Source organism: Pecten maximus, chromosome 2, assembly GCF_902652985.1.
Source record: "Pecten maximus chromosome 2, xPecMax1.1, whole genome shotgun sequence".
NCBI classification, from domain to species: Eukaryota; Metazoa; Mollusca; class Bivalvia; order Pectinida; family Pectinidae; genus Pecten; species Pecten maximus.
This window is the reverse complement of record NC_047016.1, coordinates 28,312,406-28,336,461: the sequence shown is the minus strand read 5'-3', so window position 1 is coordinate 28,336,461 and position 24,056 is coordinate 28,312,406. Positions and strand designations below refer to the sequence as shown.

General features: G+C 36.0%; 1 protein-coding gene across 1 annotated transcript in view; it reads left to right on the top strand.

Moving 5' to 3' along the window:
• The window catches only part of LOC117321719 (G-protein-signaling modulator 2-like), a 109,406-nt gene that overhangs the window by 2,040 nt on the left and 83,310 nt on the right, over positions 1 to 24,056 (top strand). Inside the window, exon 2 of the mRNA XM_033876231.1 lies at positions 4,493 to 4,643. Within this exon, the coding sequence (XP_033732122.1) occupies positions 4,620 to 4,643 (24 nt within the window). The 5' untranslated portion in view covers positions 4,493 to 4,619. The remainder of the gene's footprint in view (positions 1 to 4,492; positions 4,644 to 24,056) is intronic.

Here is a 24,056-nt window from a genome sequence, read left to right as displayed (position 1 = left end):
CTCTGGGTTGCGAGTTCGAAACCTACGTGGGGCAGTTGCCAGGTACTGACCGTAGGTCGGTGGTTTTTCTCCGGGTACTCCGGCTTTCCTCCACCTCCAAACCTGGCACGTCCTTAAATGACCCTGGCTGTTAGTAGGACGTTAAACAAAAACAAACAAAAAAATTCAGTACCTTTTGTAAACTGTGCTGGGTATTCAGGTTCCAAAATCAAGATTGATCATTAGTTAACAATGATAACATATGTATGTACAGTAATATATATTATTATACACAAAATGTATATTATAATTTTAATAGTATATTTTACTAAAACTTAGATCAAATTTAATTATTATGCCAATTAATGGCTGCTGCTGCTAATTAAGACTGAATTAAAGTTGTGAGGTTGGAGCCTAGACTATGCCAGGAACTACTTAAGATTAGAACATTCATGGCAAGTGATCTTTATAACTTTCCTTGCAAATTAAGGTTCTTTGTGCATGTGGAGGTCCTACTTAAAGTGTACCCAGTAAATTATGATGTACAGTGCAACTTCTGATAACCGAACCTTCAAAAAACTGAACACCTCTGAATACTGAACAAATTGTCATTGTACGGAACTGGTCCTTCTTCATTATAGTATTAAAAAACTTCCAAATACCGATCCCTCTGAATTCTGCACGCTTTTTACCGATTTTGTGTCCATTCTGCATACTGTATACTGATTTTGTGTCCGGTTTCTGTTAAAATATACCATAAATTACTTCTTACCTGAGAGATCATGACACGAGGTCAGGCCAGTCAACAGTGAAACAACACCTGTGACGGGTATTGTGTTAAGCCTAATTGTATCTCGGGACCTACGTATACATGTAGGTAATTTGTACAGGTATCCAATATATACCCCAAGGGGGGCATTATGATGGTAGGCCTAGTGTATAATCAACACGACAATTATGAAACAGTGCCACTCTTCATTTATCTTCTCAATGCAAGTAGAGCTAGAAGCCTGAGTTTCGTATCTAATTTCAATGAGGCCCAAATAAAAAAAAAAGGAAGGGGGGGGGGGGGGGGTTGCATTGTCGTAAATTAAGCCCATGTCCGATGTTTTTCAAGACAATACCGATGTCGGAAATATGACCAGTATCAACTGATCAATTGTAATTTATATTGATTAATTTCCTTGTGTAATTTATTCCGTATCAGCCCCTATATAGCTACCACATGAAGCTTCACCGGATGTAACAAAGTGTAGGTCGATCGTAAAGTGCAGTTGTACCTGTACAAATACTGTTTAAAACTACAGTTATAGTCATTTGCCTTTCTTAAATTATCTGTAATATATGCATTGATTAACTTTCATAATATTCATATTATTTAGACAAACCAAATTGTCTACGTACATATGTGCCGGTTTGTAATCAGGTATATTCTAACAAAACATCGTCCGACCAGTTATATCCAGAATTCGACCAGTCATTTCGATCAACTTCTCCAAACCAAACCCTCTCTAACAGAACAGATATCCATGTCCCATGCATGTTCAGTTTATAGAGGTTCCACTGTATAAATGTTAAGAGTTGGAGCCCCCCGAGGCACAACTTCATTTACATTTTTATATTATAAATCTTATAGTGTGTATTATGTAGAGACCAACCAACCAATTGTTTTCCCATAGACCTTAGTGTTAACGTTTTGGATTATTTCATTCAAATTCTTGAATTGAATATGACGATTATGGTTTATAACAAAAGTTTAGGGTCTGATATAACACCTAATCAAAAAAAAAAGTTGGGTCCTTCAGCTCAAATTTTCTCCAGGGTAGCCATTTTGAAAATAGGTGAATTTCGCAGTAAAAATTCTCAAAAATCTTAAATGTTTACCTGTTTACTATTATTACGTGAACTAAAGAAATTTATATCAACATTTCTTATTGATAGTTACCTATCAGGCTACATATCTATTTTCTCACTTCATAACATACTGGCCAATCAGTGGCTGCCAGACATTTTATCCTTGGCTCAACGTTCTATACACAGGGGCTGTTTCGAAAATATATTTTTTCAATTGGTTGGTTGTTCCCTATAAAGTCAAGAGTTTGCACTGTGTACTTAGTAAGTGGAGTTCTTTTCAGATTGAGTGATTGAGGTCCTTTTATAGACTTTCTGAAAAATACATGTCTTTTTCAATGAATGACTTCCAATGCAAAATCTGAAAATTACAGTTGTTGTTTTCACTGTATTTTTAGAATTAACATGAAAATGAAGCAGATACACTGAAAAATACCAACAATTCTGAGAATTCTAATTGAAAATTACTAAAATAATTTTCTTATCCCCTGGGAAAGGGAAGTAGCTTTAAGCCAGAAAATGAATTCTGTGTTGTTTCTAAAAAATGTCTATGAGATTTCCCAGGACTGTAATTATAAGTACTCAAACATGTGTGTATACCTTTAAAGCTTAAAAATTTGCACACTCAACTATCTTCCTTATACACCCACACAAGCATAAACACATAAGCATTAAATGTCTACAATTTTATATGCATATAATCTCACAAACAAATGATGTCACTGTCAACAAGATAGATATTGATCTTCATGTAGAATTTTGAGCGAAAGAATATCATTATCTGAAGTGAGTATTTTTCAGAGAAGTGATGTTTATAGAAACCAGTAAGGCATCACAAAAAAAATACAGATACAATATTTGATTATTTAAAGTCTCACCTTTCGTAATAACATTAAAACATTGCTATGCATATATATTAAAGTTAATCACGAAAGCCACTCTAAAAGAGTTATGAAACAGTTGGACAATATATATATTATAGATCTAAAAAAAAAAATAATCATGTGATGTACATATAACATCAATAAAAAAAACTTCACATTGGGTTAAACATATCAGTCTCCAGAAAGTAAACAATTCAGTGAAGTACATTAAATTTCTTAGTCAATTTGAAATATTACAGAGAGCTTAGGCACATAATTTAACAGTGTCTTCCTGAAAGAACATATTGCACCTTCTGAACATTACTAAACTGATTCAAATTAATCAACTTTATTTTTTTTTAATCAACTGCAAATAGATCTCCCAATGTATATAGGCCTACATGTAGTACATGTGACGTAATATAAAGCCCTCTGCCACACGATAAGCATATATTAACAACATGGTTATGTCAAAAATTATGTAAAACAAAATGTTTATATATACATGTATACTGTGCTGGGTACCTTCATTTTATGTTTGGGGCCTTTAATGTTGTCCAATACTAGTAATATTCTGTATTAAAAAAAACGAGGAATGTTGTCTAATACTGAATATGTACACTGTATTTGAAAAACCGAAATTTATATTGTAAGTAAGGTCCATGTCAGTTTTCAATGACATGACACAGTCCCAATCCATATGTATAGGATTTATTAAGATTTTATAGCTAGGCTGAAAAGCAAGCATCATGCATGGTGTTGAGCTCTTCTTTCATTGACACAAGGGAATGGTGTACATATGTATTAAACATATGGCAATGCATATTGTCTGGTACCTTTAAGCTTGGCTGCATGATCTAAGTTGCATAATACAGAGATGAAACCTACAATTGCCAGAAACTAGTAGGTCACATTAACCAGTAACTAAACTTTGCTAAAAAACATGATATAAAGCACATATATGTCCATGTAGTCTTCAAAATTAGGAGCAGAATATATATGATCTCTTGTTCAAATGCAGTTGGAATTCAGTATTTCATTTTCAATTTCAAACAACTTTATTGACATAAACATTTATGACAAATTAGGTTTGGGCATAGATCAGGCAGAGCCTGACACTGAGTTGGAATACAGTATGACATATGACGTTCTGTCAAATGTTTGTTCATTATCTTTATATTTATATATGATATTGGATAATAGAATTTTGTGGCATTTTTCTTTTAGAAATTTTAAAAAGTGGTGCCATGTATTTGTCTTCAGTTGCATTTGTACACTAGCAGGGCTAAAATATCAAGGGGCTTTTTGGGGCCATGAATGGGCCTCATTCGAATTCCCAATTACCTATTTAAGCCAAAGTCCCCAAATCTGCAGTTTACTCCTAGGAAAATCTTTACCAATTCACCAATTTTCTTCCCAAAATGCATAGATATTCCAAGACACATTACAGATTGTTTACCAAAAAATATTAACTGGACTTTGTTTTATTGATTTTACAACATTAATAGTTTTCATTTTAGCTGGATTTGAGCTTTTAAATTACTCTCAAAGTGTCATATTTATGCTGTCATAACAAAACCCAAATATATATAGGCATATCTACACATGGCCATCAAAATGCACAGTTGCAGATTCTGACTTTCCCCTAAAGTTTATTGTTGATTGGATATTGAAAAGCAGGGATATTTGAGATACATATGGTTATATATAATTCTTGTTTTACAAAGTGATGTAATTTTGAGATGCAAGCTGCTGACTTTGCTTTCATCAGTAATTCATCTGAATCCAATGTATTGCAGGCTGATGACCAGTACAATTATCCCTGTACCTGCATCACAATGACAGAGGACCTAGACTAGAGATAAAGGTCAAGTGTCCACTTTACCTTATTACACACAAACAAGTGGACAGTCACTATATACTACCATGGACAGCCAAGCAAGCAAAAAGGTAGGTCTCATTCCAGTATGTGACAATGTGTGAATTTTGTTTCCATTAATTAAGTATAGAGGTGTTTAAAATGAAGTTCACTTGGAAAGAAGGGATGAAGAAGGGGGCCTCATGACTGCAACTCTTTTCATGTCATACCAGACAGTAAGAGTAGTAAAGATTCATCGTGAAAAAAAATCTTGATGAGTCATTGATGTACATTGATTTATTATTTTCTATTTCTTTGGGAAATTCAATGCCACATATGGATATGCATAGTGGTGTAACGATTTACCGATGCATCGATGTATTGAATCACAGAGTGGTACATTATAATTAATGACATTAAAACAAAGCAAAAGAAACATCATAACAAAGTAGTCACATCAAACGGCAGTGACGGCATCCTTATAGTCATCAAATAAAGTAGTCAAATAATCACAAGATAGCTTATAAAGCTGCCTGTTGGAGTTCTTTCACATTTGAATATCTAAATTCAAGAACGCTTTGTGGAAAACGGACAAAACGTATGTTTTTTAAACAAATGTCAACAAAGACTCTAATATCCTGGAAATACCACAAACAAAACATGACTACTGTATGATGGAATACCAGATATCTGATAGGTCATCAGTTTCTGATATATGGTGATACGTATCATATCGTGACCCCTGTATTGCTATACGAATCGTATCGCTACCCACCTTGCGATACACAGCTCTAGATATGTACGTCAAAAAATCACAGCTGGACGAGTTTAAGGCCCATAAATCTAGTATTCTGCTGTTTACCTTTTCTGACTTGGTAATTTATTTTAATTCTAAATTATGGCATGGTAAGCCTGTTATCAATATGACTGAATGATGTATTGTACACATGTGGCCCAGTTTTGACATTTCATTCTGATAACACTATAAAAATTGTCTTGGCTCAGAGGATTCATCAGTGGGTTACTGTTATAATGTAAATATTGGTGAGTGATATACAGAACAAACAGGAAGGTGGCACTCTCCTTGTTCTAATCAGTGCTAAGATATATATGATACATATACTATACATTGGATTGAATTATGCTGAGATTATGCATGTATGCATCAATGTCATGATATATGTTGAACTGAAAATTTAGGCCATGTATTGACCTCTAGATTTCAATTTTCATGTACAATATTTCAATCATGATTAATACATATATGTAAGAGTATTATGATTGATGTACAGAAGGCAATGTGTCCTATATATCTAATCTAGGTCACTCTGACTTCTGTGATACCATATGTATTCAAACAATTAACATAGCAACAATGCAAAAGGTCATGGAATGTTGTCAAAACAAATTATTATAGCATCTCCTTTGACCTTTGAACCATGACCTCAGTCATTTAAAATATTTCTGTCCGACGTTTCCGATACTGATTTAAGGAGGATGACGATACTTTGTTCGAAACAATTAGCCTTTTCAGATTATGCATCTAGAAACAAAGTAAAGAGTATGCAGGGACTTGTCTTCTATCCTTTTAGATGTTATGTAATTCAATGTTAAAAGTTTAACCTATCTTTACTCTGTGTCTTAGACCTCTACTGGTGAAACCAGAGGGACTTATTTAATATAGCTAGGTTTTCTCTCCATCTGTCTGGTACATATAATACATAATATAAATATGTAACACCAAAGTTTGTCAGCACTCTATAACGGCTTCATTCCTTGAAGAATTTTTATCAAAAACTTCACACAAGTACAAAGGACCATGATATCCCAGACAAGTTTGAGTTTGAAGGTTGTAAGGTCAAGGTCAAGGTCACTGTTTCTTATTTTCAAAATCGAAGTTTCTTTAAAAATCATTAGATTTTAAAACAGGCAGATTTGGGCCACAGACCTGGGGAAATATATTGCTTTAAAACAATACTCAGTATTGATGTTTGTTTTGCCAAACTTATTAGTTGTTTCAATTTGGAAAGTATCTATAGATATATGTTGATAAGATATCAGTTATAGTATTACATGTATATGATTCAAATATGAATTAATTCTTGTGAATCTCCATGATTTGTTATTTCACAAGAAACAGTGTTTTAATCTTATAGTTATACTAAATGTCTTTGCTGAACAGGTGAACATATTCATCAAAAACAGTTTCCTCCAAATTTCATTCATGCAAAAACACTTAACAATTTCTTCCTGGAGTTTTGATTATCATCCTGAAGTTTTGATTATCAATTCACTTCCTCCTATCAATAAATGAAAGTACTTGCACTAATGCAAAAATATACTAGAAAAATATTATAACGTGTTAATATTTAAATCTGTTTCTTTTGTTGTTGTTTTTTGACACTGTATGTTTGATTGCTTTTATATGAAACAATTGGAAAGCATCTAGTAGCTTCTGGGCTGTGAATACAAAGTCTTGTTATAGGATATAAAGAATTAATCTCAAATTAATGATAAAAAGAACTGACCATCCTCTATATTGGCCATTTGTGTGTGGCATCAGATTTCTACAGAACAGCTAGCACATCGGGTCATTATATTAGCAGATGTTGGTTTAGGGGCAAAATGCACAAGCAATATGGATGTAAGTCATGTTTGAGGTACATCTGCAGTGAAAGTTATTAGAGTGATGAGGACATCCAAATTATGAATTTATTATCCTGCATTATGACCTTATTTCTGCACTGACTTGATATATGTAAATGGGTCGTCCAGGAAGGGGATGATTATCACAGACTGGTGTATGAAAATTTATGATGACAATTGGATTAAGAATGAAGTTGCTATGAGTAAGGCCATCCAAATTCTGTGTATGGTAATTATAACAGTGCCCATATTGGTGATTCCAGATTGTTGATACATACATATACAAGGAATGGTGATAATTTTAACAAGTACAGTGGTCCCCCTATTTACGACCACTCTCAAGAACGACCACTCCCTGTATGCGACCAAGTTTCGTGTTCACCGACGTTAACAATAAATTACCCCTTCTAAACGACCACCCCGCTAACCCGACCAACGACCGCTTAATCATGTCCCAAAAACGTGAAAAGTACTTTGGTATCCCTCTCGTGAACGACCAAGATTTTGGCAACATTTTGTTAAGACATTAAAATTATAGAATAATCAATAATAAAAGCATGTAACGTCCAGCTCATTGAAATTCATGGACCCAGGTAAAATTTGACACATTGGATTGACAGGTTGTTTACACTGCGATAGCCTGCAAGCCTAGGGAGCTGTTTTGTCCACCGATGTTTTTACAAACAAGATAATTACTCCTACCTTTTGTAGACAAATGGTTTGTTGTGATTTTCACACATTTAATATATTGTGGTATCTGTACACGATGTATCCAAAGCTATTATTAAATTATACGTACAACGTACAGTACGTAGCTAGACAACATGATGAACTTTCCATTAGGGTGACCTCCCTTGTTACCTGTATGCGTGCGCATCGTTGTCGGTAATGAAAACAACAGACTTGTCATTTATAACAAAGATGGCTGAACATCCTCAGCAGCCAGCAGGAAACAAAAAGTTTTGACACTTCAACAAAAGATCGAAGTTTTAGAAATGATACACAATGGTGGTAATGCAAGAAAGATTGCATCGGAACCAATGTCGGTAAAACGCCGGGATCCCGAGCTTGGATTACTTTTTTTTTTCTCTTCAACGGCTTACAATAACAGATTTAAGTTTTTTTTCTATAAGTATTTTTGTTGTTAGTTTTCAGCTATTCGTACCTGCAAATGTGCTGTATTTTAACATTAGAGCAGTCTGCACGACAAAGATTTACTGCTATAGGCCCTATGAAATCCAGAATTAGCAGGCCCGATCAAAATTGTATAGGTCCGAAAATTGAAGATAAAATCCATAAAATAAAAATAGAAAAAACGATACTGAACACTGCATAAATATTTCAACTGTTTTTGGCCTTAAATATTTCAAAGCAAATTTCTTATGAACATTAGAGCTCTCATGCTGTTTAATTGCAGTCAGTTTGAAGTTTGTTGTGCCGACACAAAAAGCGCCGGTAGTTTTGTTTTCCCGACAACATTCACAATACATTTTGTCATTTTCGTACCTTAGCCAAGGCCTTCCCTTGTTCCATTCGGCCAGGAATTTACGCACCTTCTTATCTTCATACTTTTTGTCTGAAGAAATATGCTTGCTTTCTATTATAAGTTTTTTTCCGGGCTTTGCCCCATCAACATACCGGAGCAAGCCAGCCATTTTCGAACCGGAAATGTATTTCTAGGTAAATTAGAGTTACTTCCCTTAGACCGGAAGATCAACTGTAAGCCTCTACCGTGTTTCGACTGTTGTGTGACGACATGCAATGACTTCGTATTTTAGTTTTACCATTTTACCGCAATGAAAAAGTATGGCTTCGTGTTTAAGATAGATGAATTATTACCTTATATATAAAAATTTCTTTTTTGAAATTTCATAGGTCTGTCGGGCCTGTGGGTTTGGGGAAACTATAGGCCCGACCATATTTTTAAAGGCCCCAGGTCTCGGGCCTGCAGTTAACGTCGCAGACTGTTAGAGATCGACGATTTTCAGGGATGAGGGGGGTGATTTAGTGGATCCTGCACTTAAGCGTGCCTTTTTAAGTTTTTTGCTAATTATTCGAGATATAACGTTACACTTTAATTTTGTGAAATTATTTACACATGCAACAATTAAACCATATTCAAAACATCACTGACTGTAAACAAAGGAGAATATTGAAAAACACATTTTAACTTAACAAAATGAATAATCTATGTATATATTATAATGTAATATGTACTAGCTTGTGTTATCACTGACCTCACTGACATCACTCAGTTGACAAAACTTTTAGGTGACAAAACTCTCAACAAAGACCACCCCCATTATAAGACCATCTGATGCCTGTCCCATAGGTGGTCTCATAAGAGGGGGACCACTGCATGTATCTGAAAATAATGTGATACATAAAATTTTATCACCTGGGAAAAAAATTTTCAATCAAAAGCCAGACCATATGTTTAAGTAAAGCATGGCAGAGGTATTGACTGTGGTTTCAAACTGATGATGACTAATTAGCCTTCAGCATCTGAAGTTGGGGAAAGATCTAGAAGATTGAAAAATGTACATGTTTTCCAAGAAGACATCAGAAAACAATTAAGTCCAGAGTGACAAACAATATAAAGATTTGATAAAACATAGTTTAGAATCTATATCTGAAAATCTGTACGGGAATTTGGAAATAATCACATGATTTTTTTTCGAAAAAGACTAGATTTTGAGAAAATCAGCTTTAAAAGGTTTTTTCTTTACTAATTATACCCCTAAACGAAGTTGGGAGGGGGGGGGGGGGTTATACTCTTGTCTGGACAACTCCTATAAACTGGTGGGCCGATTCCGATGACACTTCACACAAATAGAGATGACCATCGATGTGCATGCAGCTGTTTGAATTCCAAAATATTCGTTGCCATGGTTATACTGGTCACTATTCATATATTTTTCTTGTCCAGATAACTCCTCTTAAACTTGTGAACCAATTTTCACAAAACTTCACGGGAATGTTAGGGAACATGTGCAGATGTGCATGTGCATGCAGCTGTTTAAATTCCAAATTTATTTGTTGCCATGGTAATTGGTCACTATTAACAGGTTTTTATTATCCAGACAACTTTTCCTAAACTTGTGAACAGATTTTCACAAAATTTCACGGGAATGTTAGGGAACATGTGCAGGTGTGCATGCATGTGCATGCAGCTGTTTAGATTCCATATTTGTGGTTTCCATGGTAACTGGTCACTATTTCCCTTGTAACAGGTTTTTATTATCCAGACCCAACTCTTCCAAAACTGGTGGGCCAATTCTAATGAAACTTCACACAAATAGAGAAGACTATATGTAGACATGCATGCAGCTGTTAAAATTCCAATTTTTTTGTTGCCATGGTTACTGGTCACTATTTCATATGTTTTTCTTAATTGTCCAGACAACTCTTCTAAACCTGTGGACCGATTTTCACAAAACCAACGGGAATGTTAGAGGGAACATGTGCAGTTACAGGATTGTTAGGGAACATGTGCAGACGTGCATGCAGCTGTTTAAATTCCAAATTTTTGGTTGCCATGGTATATGTAACTGGTCCTATAAACAGGTTTTTATTGTCCAGACAACTCTTCCAAAACCTGTGGACTGATTTCAACAAAACTTGACTAAATTCTCTTTAATTTCAACAACACATATTCCAGCCATTCTGAATTTCAGAAATAGGGGCATCATCAGCAGCACACTGGTTATCTTAGTTAGCCTCTAAATAACAGTTTCAGTTTATTAATGTCCATTGACTCATGCGGATTGTGGGGGTATTAGTCAGCCATCCTGGCGACAGTTCTGGTTTGTTCTTTTTTCAAACAAATGCCAATGCAAAGATCACTTAAGTCAATTTTCATATCTTCTGACAATGCCTTTACTTATACATATACATTTTGTATACCCTTAAAATGAAATTAGAGCAAGATTGTTGTACATGGGGTTTAACACAGTTCCCCTACTCCTTCTATATAAAATATCTGTGACTTAGTGGGAAAAGCAGAATATTTTATCCTGTATTGCATTTCTTGGTATAACACAGGTAAAGATGATGCTGTATCTGATTGTCTTGTGTAGAATATATCTCCAGGCAACAGAAGGAAATGTTAGGCTGAGACCAGGGTCAGTGATAATAACACAGAACTATTGATCTACCGTCAAGTGTGTACAAGTGTACTGGTTCTGTCATAAGTGGATTTTCTCACAGAGGTATTGATAGGTGAAACTTGTTCATCAAGCATGATTGTTCTAAAATATTGTAGAACCCCTGATCATGAAATAGCATTGAAAAAGTATTGTCGGAAGTTTATAATCATTCTGTTTTGTTGTTGTTTTATTTTAAACATAAATTTCATTACGCATTAACATATCTGATCTAATTGAAATTAAAAATTGAATAAAAATATAAACTTAATTTATTTTACAAGAGTTATGACTCAAATTTCCAGATGGAAGCATGTGGCTAGTATAACGTTTACCCAGTTGGTCAAGCAGGTGGCCCCATATACCTGTTAAGGTCTGTTCAGGAAATGAAACCCCGGCTGTCTAGGTGAAAGACAATTCAAGTGTGCTCACCAGATAATGATTAAGTTTGGATTGGATTTAAAAAATTGTATATTCAAACAGGTGTATTGACTAGTTTACAGGTAACCTATGTCATTAGAGGCTAAGTGCATCCCTCACAGGTACTAAATGTAGGGTTTACGCAAAGGAACTAATGTCAGTAGTTATGAATTATCTCCCTTTGTAGTTCTATCTTCTTAACCTCACCTGTATTGACGAATATAGGAGATTTATAGTCATTATAAAGAGTGATTGTTCACACTTACATGAAGTACATTATTTTACACTGTATAACCTTTAGCATTTCACATGTACATGTACATGTAGGTATTTATTCTTCTGCTTTATTGACGATGTTCAGGCCCCGTGCAATAGCTATATGAAGTGAAAAAGCATTCAAAAGTTTACAGTCTGATCAGGACTGCACCTACCTCTACACAGACAACATCTACAAACATGGAGTAATATACATACATACCAGTAAATGTTTAAATTTACCTATACATTCTGTTGCAATAATTAAGAGTGATTACAAATTCTGATCTCACACCTTGATATTATCCAGGACTGAAGTTCAGCCTTTTTGTCTCAGTTTTGAAATTTTTTATTTAAGATTACCAAAAAAACAATTTAGATAGCAGTAAGTGTTCTTTTGGATTTATATCTATTTCAGAATATTTAGTTTCTAACTGGTTTACCACCTACATGACTAATGCTAGGTTTCGTATCACAAACTATGGTCAATGATCTGTTGGCGTGAGGGGCAGCCCTCGATCTTGTAGGGCTTTGGTTTGGTTTGCTTTTGTTTAACGTCCTATTAACATCCAAGGTCATTTAAGGACGTGCCAGGTTTTGGAGGTGGAAGAAAGCCGGAGTATACCCAGAGAAAAAACACCGGCCTACAGTCAGTACCTGGCAACTGCCCCATGTAGGGCATAGAAAATTCAATGTCTTTTAAAATGTATGCATATATAAATGTTGTTGAAAATCTGTAACATTTGCAGATTTCCATTAGAATGTACTGGCAGACCTATACATAGACTTGAGTTATGTTCCTGCGGTATTATAGTATGGATATACAAATGCCCTTGTGGGCACTTCGATATCAGATTATACTGATAGAAGGTAATGCAGGTACACAAATTATTGATTATAAGATACAATTTGTATAACCTTTCAGGCTATACTCTACTTAGTCACCTATCGCTGATGGTAAAATTCAATATTTCTCACCTAGATGACATTTATTCATCACTACCAAACAGAGTTTAATAACCGTGCATATCAGCATAGTGTAAAGGTATAGAGAGATGTGGTCATGATCAGGTTCATTTGAAGGTTCGGATCAATACAGACCTGAACAGCAAAAATGTACTCATGATCATTGTTGTGCTAAACAATGTGAGATATATGAAATAACTTTCAACTACTCCATGTATACAACAGCTCTTCTTTATTTTGCCATAGTATTCCCTGTCTTTGGGAAAAAGTTAAAAGAGGTAATCAAATCCCACATCCAGCTCCTGACCAATAGTCTGTTTGAGTATATATATATAATAGACATTTACCTAGTAATGTTAAAATTTTACTTCTGGCTTAATTTTAATTTTTTTTTATTAACCAGAATGCACATCAAATTATAGTTTTAATGAAGAATTGATACTTGTGTATGAGAAATATGTTGGCAATTTATCATTATTGCTTAAAGCTGAGTCCTATTTAAGCATGGGGAAATGAAAAATATTGTGTTTCAATGAGCTTTCGGATGAATAAAACTTTACCAGGAAATGCACTTTACATTAGTGGTGGTAACCGGTGGAAGTTTCCTGATAAATCATCAGTTCTGTCTCTCGAATCGATGATTGATTAAAAGATTTTAATGATCTTTGTTGGGTATTTGATTTTTTTTTACATTCCTTACAGTGCTTATTAGTCCCCCACCGGAATCCGGGGGGGACTATAGGTTTGCGTTGTGTCCGTCCGTCTGTCCGGCCGTCCTTCCGCACACTATTTGTCCGGGCTCTATCTCCCATACTATAAGACACTGGAACTTCATACTTAGTGTGTGGGTTCCCTGTGGGAAGGCGGTGTGTCGCATACAAAAACCGGGTCACTGTGACCTATATTTTGACCTCTGACCTACATTAAAGAAAAAGCTTGTCCGGGCTCTATCTCCTACACTATAAAGCACTAGAACTTAATACTTAGTAGTATTGTTCTCTGTGGGAAGGCAGTGTGTCGCGTACAAAAACCGGGTCAATGTGACCTATATTTTGCTATTTTTTGACCTCTGACCTACATTAAAGTAAAAGTTTGTCCGGGCTCTATCTCCTACACTATAAAGGACTAGAACTTAATACTTGGTAGTATGGTTCCTTGTGGGAAGGCGGTGTGTCGCGTACCAAAACCGGGTCACTGTGACCTTTATTTTGCTATATTTTGACCTCTGACCTACATTAAGGTAAAAGTTTGTCCGGGCTCTATCTCCTACACTATAAAGGACTAGAACTTAATACTTGGTAGTATGGTTCCTTGTGGGAAGGCGGTGTGTCGCGTACAAAAACCGGGTCACTGTGACCTATATTTTGACCTCTGACCTACATTAAAGTAAAAGTTTGTCCGGGCTCTATCTCCTACACTATAAAGGACTAGAACTTAATACTTGGTAGTATGGTTCCTTGTGGGAAGGCGGTGTGTCGCGTACCAAAACCGGGTCACTGTGACCTTTATTTTGCTATATTTTGACCTCTGACCTACATTAAGGTAAAAGTTTGTCCGGGCTCTATCTCCTACACTATAAAGGACTAGAACTTAATACTTGGTAGTATGGTTCCTTGTGGGAAGGCGGTGTGTCGCGTACAAAAACCGGGTCACTGTGACCTATATTTTGACCTCTGACCTACATTAAAGAAAAAGCTTGTCCGGGCTCTATCTCCTACACTATAAAGCACTAGAACTTAATACTTGGTAGTATGGTTCCCCGTGGGAAGGCGGTGTGTCGCGTACCAAAACCGGGTCACTGTGACCTATATTTTGACCTCTGACCTACATTAAAGAAAGAAAAATTTGTCCAGGTTCTATCTCCTACACTATTAAGTATTATAACTTTATACTTGGTAGTATAGTTCCCTGTGGGAAGGCGGTGTGTCACGTACCAAAACTGGGTCACTGTGACCTTTATTTTGCTATATTTTGACCTCTGACCTACATTTAAGTAAAAGCTTGTCCGGGCTCTATCTCCTACACTATTAAGGATTATAACTTTGTACTTGGTAGTATAGTTCCCTATGGGAAGGCGGTGTGTCGCGTAACAAAACCGGGTCACAGTGACCTATATTTTGACCTCTGACCTACGTTACACAAATACCTTGTCCGGGCTCTATCTCCTACACTATAAAGATCTCGAGATAACAACCCGGTGGGGGACTGTAATTCGTTGAATTATCTTGTTACTGTGTAGTTCCAGTCATTGCTTTATTTTGTTTAACATCCTATTAAAACAGCCAGGTTCCTTTAAGGATGTACCAGGTTTTGGAGGTGAAGGAAAGCCGGTGTACCCAGAGAAAAACCCCTGACCTATGGCCAGTACCAGGCAACTGCCCCATGTGGGTTTCAAACTCACGACCCAGAGGTGGAGGACTAATGATAAAGTGTCGGAACACCTTAACCACTCGGGCGCTGCAGGCCCCAATCACATAGATGCTTGTATTTTATATGTATAGGCAACAACCACAATCAAGTGATCAGTCGTGACAAGGTTTTCTCACATGTTATACCAACCAGCTAATATTCATTAGTTTCTCATGATGTCGGGCATTTCTGACAAAACTTGATTACAGATTTTTTACTTGATTAATTGATCTACTGTTCATGTGTATTTATTAATGATATAATGTGCATATACACTTTATCTTTGCAAGCACATCCTGACATTACACATGAATACATTTTTATATGAATAACAACAAACAATCACAATGAATTGATGTTTCTTTAAGAAATTTTATGCTACAAAGAAAAAAGAAAGAATAAAGATCAACAAAAGGCCATGGTCACGGAAATCACTAATATTGTATGAACTTTCTGCAAAAGATAAAGAATCCTACAGTTATGTTTGCTAGAAAATTAATCCAATTAACGTGTGATAATGGCTTACTCTGAGTAATTAATGGATTGATTGATTAATCAAATAATTGATCTAGTTGGTCCAGAAGGTTTTGCTCTAATTGTAATTAATGGATCGCTTGACAGATTAATTGATCTGTGTACATATGTGGTCCAGAAAGTTTTGCTCTGGTTGTAATTAATTACTTGATTGACCATTTTTAAACCTAGTTACTAGTAGTATTACTAATTATTATAACTATGGCCACCTGAAATCTTATATAAGGATTGTAGTAAACTGACAATAATAGTATACATGTACTAGTTTGTCAGAGGACAGTCACCTTTAAGATTTCATAATGGAAAAATTGGGGGAATCTTATAATTACAACAATATCATGGCAGCTACAGCTCAATGGCATAGAGAACAAACCCTTAGTTTAAATGCAAATGTATCACCTCTAAAATTCTGAGTTATTAAACAAAAGAACTAGATTGTGTCCACAATTTAGTAATCAACAACGTCCAGTATCATACTTTGTTTACACTTTTACCCACTCACAGATCTCATAATACATGTATCTAGTAACAATTAAAGTGTTTTTAATATCATAATAGTCACTTTTCAATTAAGTGTCAACATTGTTTCGAAATGCTACATGAAACAGCTTGATCGAGATCACAAAGTGAACTTGTAGCATATCCCTTATTGTGTAGCAGATTTCTGTTAATTCTACAATATCAACCAACAAACAATTTTCATTTAATTTATTATAATTATTTTTAGTGCACTTTATTGACAACAAAATTAAAATAAACCAGCATATTTGCATACATATGTGTGTATAAACTCTTGGAATTCAATAAGGATGCTCATGGACTTGACACAAATATGTACATGTACATATATATTATAGTACATTTTGTATATATGTGGTAGAATTGTGCCTAGTTCCTGTGTAAGTATGTAATACTCTAAGAAAGACAACTCTTGTATCATTATGGTCTCTTTCTGATACACTGTCCGGCTATGGAAATGGGATTGTTTTTCTGAAATACTTTACTTGTCATACACCCTCAAGTGATTGTTTTAATCTTCAATGTTCTCATTAAATTTTAAAGTTAATGATTGATTTGAAAAAAACATAGGTATTTATAAAAGTGCACAGCTTAAAAGTTAAACAACCACCATTTTTTAAGACATCAAACAGTTCTCTACTTCAATCTTTAGTATAGTACCTGCATTTCCAACATATTTCTACTGGGATTCATCTCAGTAGTTAAAAAAAAATCAGTCTAGACTGTACCTCTGTAATATCAGGATTGAGTGACCAGATGACTTCAGTCTAGACTGTATGTCTGTATAATGTTAGGATTGAGTGACCAGACAACTTCAGTCTAGACTGTATGTCTGTAATGTCAGGATTGAGTGACCAGATGACTTCAGTCTAGATTGTATGTCTGTATATGTTTTATCAGGATTGAGTGACCAGACAACTTCAGTCTAGACTGTATATCTGTAATGTCAGGATCGAGTGACCAGACGACTTCAGTCTAGACTGTATGTCTGTATATGTTTTATCAGGATTGAGTGACCAGACGACTTCAGTCTAGACTGTATATCTGTAATGTCAGGATCGAGTGACCAGACGACTTCAGTCTAGACTGTATATCTGTAATGTCAGGATTGAGTGACCACTGACTTCAGTCTAGACTGTATGTCTGTAATATCAGGATTGAGTGACCAGACAACTTCAGTCTAGACTGTATGTCTGTAATGTCAGGATTGAGTGACCAGATGACTTCAGAGTGACCAGATGACTTCAGTCTAGACTGTATATCTGTAATGTCAGGATTGAGTGACCAGACGACTTCAGTCTAGACTGTATGTCTGTAATATCAGGATCGAGTGACCAGATGACTTCAGTCTAGACTGTATGTCTGTATAATGTCAGGATTGAGTGACCAGATGACTTCAGAGTGACCAGATGACTTCAGTCTGGACTGTATGTCTGTAATGTCAGGATTGAGTGACCAGACGACTTCAGTCTAGACTGTATGTCTGTAATGTCAGGATCGAGTGACCAGATGACTTCAGTCTAGACTGTATGTCTGTATAATGTCAGGATTGAGTGACCAGACGACTTCAGCCTAGACTGTATGTCTGTAATGTCCGGATCGAGTGACCAGATGACTTTAGTCTAGACTGTATGTCTGTATAATGTCAGGATTGAGCGACCAGACGACTTCAGTCTAGACTGTATGTCTGTAATATCAGGATTGAGTGACCAGACGACTTCAGTCTAGACTGTATGTCTGTATAATGTCAGGATTGAGTGACCAGATGACTTCAGTCTAGACTGTATGTCTGTAATGTCAGGATTGAGAGACCAGATGACTTCAGTCTAGACTGTATGTCTGTATAATGTCAGGATTGAGTGACCAGATGACTTCAGTCTAGACTGTATGTCTGTAATATCAGGATTGAGTGACCAGACGACTTCAGTCTAGACTGTATGTCTGTATAATGTCAGGATTGAATGACCAGATGACTTCAGTCTAGACTGTATGTCTGTAATGTCAGGATTGAGAGACCAGATGACTTCAGTCTAGACTGTATGTCTGTATAATGTCAGGATTGAGTGACCAGACAACTTCAGTCTAGACTGTATGTCTGTAATATCAGGATTGAGTGACCAGATGACTTCAGTCTAGACTGTATGTCTGTATAATGTCAGGATTGAGTGACCAGACAACTTCAGTCTAGACTGTATGTCTGTAATATCAGGATTGAGTGACCAGACGACTTCAGTCTAGACTGTATATCTGTAATGTCAGGATTGAGTGACCAGACGACTTCAGTCTAGATTGTATGTCTGTAATGTCAGGATCGAGTGACCAGACGACTTCAGTCTAGACTGTATGTCTGTAATATCAGGATTGAGTGATGACTTCAGTCTAGACTGTATGTCTGTATAATGTCAGGATTGAGTGACCAGACGACTTCAGTCTAGACTGTATGTCTGTAATATCAGGATTGAGTGACCAGACGACTTCAGTCTAGACTGTATGTCTGTATAATGTCAGGATTGAGTGACCAGACGACTTCAGTCTAGACTGTATGTCTGTAATGTCAGGATTGAGTGACCAGATGACTTCAGAGTGACCAGATGACTTCAGTCTGGACTGTATGTCTGTAATATCAGGATTGAGTGACCAGACGACTTCAGTCTAGACTGTATATATATGTCTGTAATATCAGGATTGAGTGACCAGACAACTTCAGTCTAGACTGTATATATATGTCTGTAATATCAGGATCGAGTGACCAGATGACTTTAGTCTAGACTGTATGTCTGTATAATGTCAGGATTGAGTGACCAGACGACTTCAGTCTAGACTGTATGTCTGTAATATCAGGATTGAGTGACCAGATGACTTCAGTCTAGACTGTATGTCTGTATAATGTCAGGATTGAGTGACCAGGCGACTTCAGTCTAGACTGTATGTCTGTAATATATCAGCAGCTGGTATTCACTATTCTAATATGGAAAGTTGTAGATTATTAAGTGAATTCATGGATGGTACAGGAGAGTTTCCTTACTGAAACATATAATGTAAGCAAATAAGGTAAATTTCTTACTCAACGCTTACAAGAATAGTTTCGCTATTATAAAATAGTTGTTTCTTGTGGATTTGGGTTTCGCTTTCATTTAAATTAAAATAACTTTAAAGATTTTGTGATTTTAACTAGACACAGTTGTACAGATTTTTTTTTTTTATTTTTCGGTTGTAAAACATATTTTTATTATTCAGTAAATGTTACAGACTGGGTGAGTCATTTGAAAGTACCAGTACTTATACAATGTGTTGATAAATTGACCAAATTCAAATATCTGATTTCTCCATTACTGTCTAATCATATGTGCAAGCAGATTCACATATTTGTAAAATATTTTTGCTGATAGTTACTTTATATTAGCGGTCCAATATAAACATTTTGACAGAAACCTGAACAAAATTACTTACAAATTTCTACAATACTCACTACTGTTAATAAAGGTAGTGTCAGATATTTTTTTTCATTATCAGTGATGGTAAAAGTATTCAATTATTAGTTATAAGATGCCATTGAAATGGAGTTAATGCATGTTGATTTAAATTGCTTTTCATTATATCGATTAGAATCTATGAAATCCGAGGATATATTGCTCCAAGCAAATTGAACGTGTAATATGCCTTTACAAATTGCATGACAACTTAAAAAAAACTAATGAAAAGATAGAATCCATGGCATAGGTTGACTTTTTTTATGTAGAAATTTTCATGTCTGCGCCCAGGCTTTTCTATCTCAAATGATGCCTATGCTGTGAAGATGATTTCAAATTTATAAGGTAGATGATTGGTAAATACATTATAACTGTTTGACAGTGCATTATAACCAAGATATACAACTTTAAAAATGTGTAGATCTCCATTAATCATGGAGGCCAGTGTTCAATGGTAAATTTGATAAAAAAATGTTAACTGGGTCATGATAATGTGTTGTTTTCAGGACATTTTTATGTGCCTATCAGAAATTGTCAACGTCTATAGTAACCATATCATCGGTGATTCTTAAATTATCAAACTTAGGATTTTGATATCATTTTCATTGATCAAGTCTTTATATATATATATATGTGGGCATGTTGTGTGTAGCAGTGTGTGTAATATATCAGACATACACTGAATGGGTGAATTACAAAATGAAAGAATGACTGAATAAAATAAAATAAATGAATGAATTGAATGAATGAATGATATGTATGTAGCTAGAATGAGAGCCCTCTTGCACAAAGACATATACATGTATTTGTACGGATGCTCAGGATCCAGGGTCCCAACCCTGGAATTCATCTATACATTTAAATGTCTAGGTAATAAAATTGTTTTATACAAAAAAATACATCTGTTGATAATAAATGTATTTTTACACTATCCAGATCCTCATAAAACATTTCAACTAACTTTTTTTTTATTTCTTTATGTGTCAAACCTATTGGGAAATCTGAGTATATATGAAACCAGAGTTTGCCCATCAGCTCGATGAATTTTTACGGTCTGAACCTAGCTGTCTTCTGTTGCAATCTTGTGTTCCTGTTTCCTATATTACTATTCCAATAATTAAGGATGCTTTTTAACTCGCATGGCATAAAGTGCCAGTGAGGTTATGGTATATATGGTGCAGGAGTGTGCGTCTAGCATCTGTCCATCCATTAACTTTTAACTTCTTCTAGAAAACTATTAGCAACAAATATTTGGCCAGGAGAAACGTAGGGAAGAGTGCAATAAAGTGTCCTCATATAAATGACCTTGACCTATTTTCAAGGTCACAGGGATCAAAATGTTGAAAAATTCCAGAATTTATTTAAGTTCCAGAAGACTCAATTAGTCCTGATATTTTGCCAGCAGGTACATGTACCTAGAACAGAGTGCTGGTATGGCATACAGGTGTGGCATGGTATTTTGAAGCGCTGGTAAAATGAACCGGGGTCAACATACCATAATGGTAAAGTGAACCGCAGTTCATATTTCACCATTATGGTGAAAATGAACCACCCCTCCCCCCCCCCCCCCCCAGGTAAAGTGAAGCCAATTTATTTTATTTTAATTGACTTTTCTTAACAAAAATTTTTATCAGTTAGCTTAGTTATTTCTCTACATTTGATAAAACAAAAATTTAGGTGAAGCGCCCCGCCCCACCCTAAATTTCCTGACCCCCAAACATTTTTTGTGTGTTAATGTGTTCAGAGGAATGAAACGAGGTAATCTAAAAAGGATTTGGTGAAAAAAAGTGAATTAGTTAGAAAATAGTAAAATGCTTCATTTTACCATGGCCATGGTAAAGTACCTATTGGACAAAGAAGATTTGCAAAGGAATAATTTACTATTTTACTTTATGACCTTAAAAATAAGTCAAGGTCATTTATATTTAGAGATTTCAAAGCACTTCATAGAAGAAACCTACTGGCTAAAAGATGAGTAGCCTCAGGGCCTTTAGAACTTGATAATAAGATCATCAATGAGTTTTTAATTATCTGGCCCCTTTGACCTTGAAAATGTGTCAAGGTCATTTACATGAAATTCTTTTACAGTACTGGTGTAGTATTATGGTTCAACCCAGGCTACTCATCTTTTATTTTTGCTTTGCATTGGTTATATTTGATTTATCAAAAACATCAACTGTGGAAATTTGGCTGTAATTGAAAGTTTCTGTATGTTAAAGTAGAAGCAGGTTCCAGTGCATCTGGTTTGGCACTCTCTAGTAAATGGCATCACATTAAGTCGGTAAGAAACAGACTGTACCTGGCGTACAAAGTTTATACAATATGGCTGTATGTAGAATCTAAACAAGTCTTCCATTGCCTACAGGCTTCTAATAATAAATCTTCCAATAGCAAAATTGTGTTTCTACCATTCTTAATTCATAAAATGAGAGGAGAGGCAAATCTGCTTGGAGTTCCAAAGAAAGAAGTGAAGGGAAATTAAGTGGTTTGATTTAGTTTGGCTTTGTCTGCTCAATATAAAAATACTTTTATAATTATCAGTCATGATTGTACATGTACTGATGAAGAGATACAAGCTATATTTAGTTCCACATCTATTTTGGTCTCAGATTTGAGCATGTATTTCCAGGTGTGGTGCTTGTATTAAGAAATTGATTTCATTAATTGGTACCTGACCTATGATTGATGTACTGTATAAAATTCAAACATATCAATTATGATGTATGTCAAATCTATATTTTAAAAGTTACATATAATATGAGGAATTTATATAACATGAAATATACAAACTTTTGAAAATACATGTATATGTACCAGTAAAGTAATAAAAAGTAATGAAAAACAAAAATGTTGATGCATCATGAGGTCATTGTCAAGTTCAGTTTCATGTCAGATCATCAACAGTGTAGGTGTAGATGGCCTACAGATATAGTGTGATGTACATGTAATCACGCCACCTAATCAGCCAAATGGTTACACTCAATGTCAGACACCAAATAAGGGAAATAATGTCACGATCAATTATCATTGGTAAACATGATCATAAAACATCCCCACGGTAAACAGGGTAGGGAAGGCCGGTAAACAGGGTAGGGGTGGCCGGTAAACAGGGTAGGGGTGGCCGGTAAACAGGGTAGGGGTGGCCGGTAAACAGGGTAGGGGTGGCCGGTAAACAGGGTAGGGGTGGCCGGTAAACAGGGTAGGGGTTGCCGGTAAACAGGGTAGGGGTGGCCGGTAAACAGGGTAGGGGTGGCCGGTAAACAGGGTAGGGGTGGCCGGTAACAGGGTAGGGGTGGCCGGTAAACAGGGTAGGGGTGGCCGGTAAACAGGGTAGGGGTGGCCGGTAAACAGGGTAGGGGTGGCCGGTAAACAGGGTAGGGGTGGCCGGTAAACAGGGTAGGGGTGGCCGGTAAACAGGGTAGGGGTGGCCGGTAAACAGGGTTGTGGTGGCCGGTAAACAGGGTAGGGGTGGCCGGTAAACAGGGTAGGGGTGGCCGGTAAACAGGGTAGGGGTGGCCGGTAAACAGGGTTGTGGTGGCCGGTAAACAGGGTAGGGGTGGCCGGTAAACAGGGTTGTGGTGGCCGGTAAACAGGGTAGGGGTGGCCGGTAAACAGGGTAGGGGTGGCCGGTAAACATGGTAGGGGTTGCCGGCAGCACTGACATGATTACTACTGACAGTATTAGAGTGATCTGGATGCCAGATGTGACCACTACATTTGACCATTATTTATTAGCTCACCAACTGGCACCTTCAACTAAAATCACCTGTTAACTGAATGTAAATAGAGTCAAATTTGTCCATATAAAAGGCCATTAGATTAAAGCTAGGGAACAAAAAAAAGGTCTTCATATAATTATTCACACTGTTCGGGTTGTATGGAAGCCTGGGAGGGTCCGACTCCCTGGAGAAAACCCAAATGGTCAGGCACTGGTGTACTGTATATGTCTCCATATCTTTTCACGTCTGATCAGATATTTGAAACCCTGTTAGCCCCTTGGTGAAAGGCCAGTGACCACCAAGCTTATAAATATGAATTCACTACTCCATATATACCCTGTTCTAGTCCAATACATTGGCCTGATTTTGAAAATCGTGAAATGGTAGAGCTTTTTGCCACATTTCTATAAAAAATTTCAGCC